Source organism: Oncorhynchus clarkii, chromosome 6, assembly GCF_045791955.1.
Source record: "Oncorhynchus clarkii lewisi isolate Uvic-CL-2024 chromosome 6, UVic_Ocla_1.0, whole genome shotgun sequence".
NCBI lineage: Eukaryota > Metazoa > Chordata > Actinopteri > Salmoniformes > Salmonidae > Oncorhynchus > Oncorhynchus clarkii.
This window is the reverse complement of record NC_092152.1, coordinates 25,055,782-25,061,157: the sequence shown is the minus strand read 5'-3', so window position 1 is coordinate 25,061,157 and position 5,376 is coordinate 25,055,782. Positions and strand designations below refer to the sequence as shown.

Genomic DNA, 5,376 nt, shown 5'->3' with positions numbered 1-5,376 from the left:
CCGACTCACAAAAGAGTTAAGGGGAATTGAGAGAGAAAAACTCTTCTCAGCCTCGTTCTATTTTCCCACAATGCACGGACCGTGAAAATTGTCATTTGTGGCAAAGAAAAGAACACATCTATCTCGAGTGGAAAGATACAGAAAGCCAGTTTGTTTGTCTTTGGGTATGTTTTGTGTCTGCATATACCTGCGCTGGAACGTGCTAAATTCTGACACTTTTCTATCTAAAGTTTTAGTCGGAAATGGGGCAAATGGCCAATGAGTAGTTTGCTGCGAACAAGCTCTAAAATGCTGTGATGGTTGGTCTACTCTACAGGCTGTTCCGCACCATTTGAAAAAAATCACCGTGTCAGTTTCATCTTTCTTATGCAAAGTAGCTGTCTTTGAAGGCGGATCTTTTGGCAGGTTAGCCCAGGACAGTTGCAACGACAAGCTCAAACGAGAAATGCCACCAACCAGTCCAAACTGAATAGGTCTGTCTCTGGAGTGGTTAGTTAGGAATAGACCTCAACTCTGTTTTAGTTAATAAGGTTACTACACCGTTTGCGTGGATTTATCGTGCGCATTTAGGCCACTCAAACGCGGTGCAAGAGGAAGAGCAATTTAGTTGAGTTGGTAAATGACAGACTGGTTCCATTCGCGCTGCAGGACCTCATTTTAATGTCTATGTGCAGGACAGAGACCGGAGGATTCCGACCTGACGTTGTTGAAACCGAGGAGTACTGTCCCTTAACGCACTTTTAGAAGCTCTGGAACGTTTGTTTGGATCGGAACACTTTTATCCAATTAGAAAAAGAACCAAGGCAGACAAAGAAATTGTGCAACGGACTAGGCACAACTACAGTAAATGCATTTAATCTCTTAACATGTTGGATTTTTCTGCAACAAATTGATACACTTCAAAGCATGGACATTATGGTAAGCGACCATTATTTTAAAAGAAAAGGATGTACACTTTTTTGTAATTGTCTTTGGAGTTAAATTGTAATCAAAGGAATTAGACTACACGTAAAAAGGGGAAACAATGGTCTTTTCATAGACAATTCAATTCACAATTCATTCATAAAAAAATAAGCTACACAAAGCTTTTTAGTATGCATTTCCTGTATAGACGCAACTTCTGATTTATTGTAAGTGACATTTTATCTAACATTTTTTGCCACTAAAAGGTTCAAAGAGGAGAGACTATGCATTCCACTGCTAAACTGAGCCTTATCAATGTGCTACTGGTCTGTCTGAGTGGTGGCTGCTCAGCCATTAGCTCCATAGACCCAGACCGGCCGGGTGAAGGGAGATGTCAACAGATTGTCATCCCCCTATGTAAGGACATTGGCTACAACATGACAAGGATGCCCAATCTGATGGGCCATGAGGACCAGAATGAGGCAGCTATCAAACTACATGAGTTTGCCCCTCTCATAGGGTTTGGATGCCACACTCACCTCAAGTTTTTTCTCTGTTCGCTGTATGCACCTATGTGCACGGAGCAGGTATCCACCCCAATCCCTGCCTGCAGAGTGATGTGTGAGCAGGCCAGGCAAAAGTGCTCCCCTATCATGGAGCAGTTCAACTTCCGCTGGCCTGACTCCCTGGACTGCTCCAGACTACCTACTAAAAATGACCCCAACAACCTCTGCATGGAGGCCCCCAACAACGGCTCAGACGAGCCCCCCAAAGGCTCCCACACCCAGCGTCCTGACTTCAGGCTTCAGCGGCCCATGAAGGAGACGGAGAGCAAGGAGACCTGCAGTAACCCAGGCAAGTTCCACTATGTGCAGAAGAGTGAGTCCTGCGCCCCCAAGTGCTACCCCAAAGTGGATGTGTACTGGAGTCAGGGAGATAAGCAGTTCTCTCTGGTGTGGATGGCTATCTGGTCCATCCTCTGCTTCATCTCCAGCTCATTCACTGTCCTCACCTTCCTCATCGACCCCCAGCGATTTAAATACCCCGAGAGGCCTATCATCTTCCTCTCCATGTCCTACTGTGTCTACTCTGTGGGCTACCTGGTCCGTCTGTTTGTGGGAGCAGACAGTATCGCCTGTGACCGGGACAGTGGGGTCCAGTACATCATCCAGGAGGGACTGGAAAGCACGGGCTGCACCATCGTCTTCCTCATCCTCTACTACTTCGGCATGGCCAGCTCCCTCTGGTGGGTCATCCTCACACTCACCTGGTTCCTGGCTGCAGGGAAGAAGTGGGGCCACGAGGCCATCGAGGCCAACAGCAGCTACTTCCACCTGGCGGCCTGGGCCATCCCAGCCATCAAGACCATCATGATCCTGGTGATGAGGAAGGTGGCGGGGGACGAGCTGACGGGAGTGTGCTACGTGGGCAGCATGGACGTGAAAGCTCTCACAGGCTTCGTGCTCATCCCACTCTCCTGCTACCTCATCATCGGCACCTCCTTCCTGCTGTCGGGCTTCGTGGCCCTGTTCCACATCCGCAAGATCATGAAGACTGAGGGGGAGAACACGGATAAACTGGAGAAGCTGATGGTACGGATCGGAGTGTTCTCCGTCCTCTACACTGTACCTGCCACCTGCGTTATCGCCTGCTACTTCTACGAGAGGCTCAATATGGACTACTGGAGGAGCCTGGCCGTGGAGCAGAGGTGTGTTGACAGCAGCAGGAACAATGCAGAGTCTGAAGAGTGTGGTATGAAGAGCTCCATCCCGGCCGTGGAGATCTTCATGGTTAAGATCTTCATGCTGTTAGTGGTGGGCATCACGAGTGGCATGTGGATCTGGACCTCAAAAACACTGCAGTCATGGCAGAATGTGTTTAGCAGGAAGCTGAAGAAGAGGACTAGGAGGAAGGCTGCCAGTGTGTTCACAAGCAGTGGGCCTTACATCAAGCCTCACCCAGCACTGAAAGCGCACAACACAAAGTATGAGCCTACCAGGCCCCCTCCTACATGCGTATGAGCTGGCGCTCTCACAGACAGTCTGCGAAACCAAAATCCTTCTAAAGCCCTTACCTAAAACAGACTTTTTAATCAGAGTGCCAACAAGAGACAACAATGTTCATATTTATTTTAAGTATTTTTTGGTTATCTTGATCCATCTCAAGCTACAAGGACAGCCTTTGTTTCAAATATCTGCTACTCCTGGAACCACTTATCCATTTAAGAACATGATAGAGAAAAACAACTTTTTGTTTCCAAGACAAAGAAATTGGAATAAACCATTTGGATGTGCAATAGATGTTTTCCTTAGTGGCAAAAAAAAGACAGATGAAAGACAATGAAAAGATTCTGACAAAAGGGAGTGAATGGTCTGGGAGATGGAGACCCTTTAGTGTTGCGTTGTTTGGCTTTTTAATGGAAATCAAGGCAGTGTCACATGTTTGGACTGAAGTGAGAAAGCAGCTGTTGAAAGGGGCTCAGGATTGCATGGACTGCCTAATGTGACGCAAAATCACACCACAACATAAATCAACAAGCACTGGACATCGCAAAAGTGACTATTTGTACAGACAGTTTTCCTGTTGTTGTATCTTTGCTGTTTTATAGCACAAGGGAGCATTTGTATATATTTCTTGAAGTTCATATTTTATTAAAAAAATAAATAATAAAACATTCCAGTTTTAAATGTCCAAAACTGGAACTGTATATTATAACTGTGTGGGTTTTATATGTCATGTGAATGAGTTCACAATGGGTTTTTACAAAAAGCACATTTCTCAATGACATTATTACATTGGACATTTGAAGATAGTCATCACTAACCATTGATGTGAAGGTATGGAATATTTCAATCATCCACTGTTGTCTGAGCGTGTGTGTGTGTGTGTGTGTGTGTGTGTGTGTGTGTGTGTGTGTGTTTGTGTGTGTGTGTGTGTGAGAGAGAGAGCCGTGCACACACTTGACTTACAGTATCTCTCTTTTGAGAGGCTTATGCTTTTAATTACATAGACAAATTGGTGTTTGATGTTAGCCTTGTGAATACTCTGACTTCTGTTGATACCTGATAGAATGGAGTGCGCTCTCAATGAAGTACATACAGGATGAAGAAACAATGGCATCTGTACACGTCTGTTTTAATTGTTGAAAAGGAAAGCATCATGGGTAATCCAGAGCCCGCTCCCTCCATAGCGCATTTATTAGAGATGACTAATAGAAAAAAGTTTGATGACATCAAAGAGATTATGAACAAAGCACTTTTATATTATTGTAGAGTCAACCATTTTTAAAGCAAGGCTTTCATATTCCATTCCTATTAAAATGTTCCTGTTCACGCCCATGTTTCATACATAAGCTATAAGGAAACAAAGGCTTTTAAGTTTGTTTTGTTTTTGGTTCACAGTTTTTGAGTTTGTTTGTAACATATAAAATCAGACAATATTTATCTAGAGCCTTCGATTTATTTCATCGCAAGAAAAAAGGTGCTAAAATCGAAGACTAGATAAAAAAGTTCCTGATTTCATGTTAGAAATAAATGGAAAAACTGTGAACCAAAAACAAAACAAACTTAATATGCAAATAAGGGTCTGATATGATCATCTCACAAATAACCTCTCACTCAAAGAACTCACTCAAGTCAGGCTTTGATTATGAGATAATCAGTCCACTGCTTTTAATGTTTTTTCTCGAATTACAGTTCTGCTCTGACTTCTTTAGGCCTATAGATGAACGTCTATGCAGTTAAGTTCAGATAACACAGATAATGATTTTGTTTTTGTGCTTTTTTGTCAGGTCACTGATTCAGTCACGTGTGTTTTCATGCGTGTGTGTTTTAGGGATGGGGATTATGCAATTATCCTACAGTCATTCAGGACAGGATTAGGCAGTTTGAAGGGTCTGGCTTTGAGAAGAGGATAACTGCAAACAAAATAAACTATATCTGTCATCTACCCTCCTCTTATCACCCAGGCATAGTGATATTTCTAAAGACACATCTGGCCTGGATTTCAGGCTATCATTTTGACTGAGACTCATTTTCAATAGCATGGGAGGCTATTGACAAACTAATATATCTGTTAGCGTACTAATTTGGGTGGGGGTTAAATGCTCTCACACTGTAAACAATTATGTAAACAGGCTGTCATTGTAAATTGGTATTTGTTCTTAAATGACTTGCCTGGTTAAATAAAGGTTAAATAAAATTCAGGCCACATCCCCTTCAAACTACAAGTCCATTTTGGAGCGGAAACCACACTAATATGAGCTCAGCTACCCTCTGGGTTTTGTCTTTAGGATTTAGAGAGGTTACAGCACAAGACCAAGTGTGTAAAATGTCATTCTAATGTGAGGGTACTTTTTAGCCTATTAGACTTGAATACTCAACTACCAGCAATGAATTACCCATTTTCATTAGGTCATACCATAAGAGACAATTTCAGAAAACACCAAAAAACAAGGATCATTTTGCACCTTCA

General features: G+C 43.1%; 1 protein-coding gene across 1 annotated transcript; it reads left to right on the top strand.

Annotated features, from left to right (window-relative positions):
* Nucleotides 1–487: 487 nt before the first annotated feature.
* Nucleotides 488–3,597, top strand: LOC139411998 (frizzled-10-like). Its single transcript, XM_071158774.1, has 2 exons — nucleotides 488–918; nucleotides 1,170–3,597. The coding sequence occupies exons 1-2, from the start codon at nucleotides 907–909 to the stop codon at nucleotides 2,922–2,924; spliced, it is 1,767 nt and encodes a 588-aa protein (XP_071014875.1). The 5' UTR covers nucleotides 488–906; the 3' UTR covers nucleotides 2,925–3,597.
* Nucleotides 3,598–5,376: the final 1,779 nt, after the last annotated feature.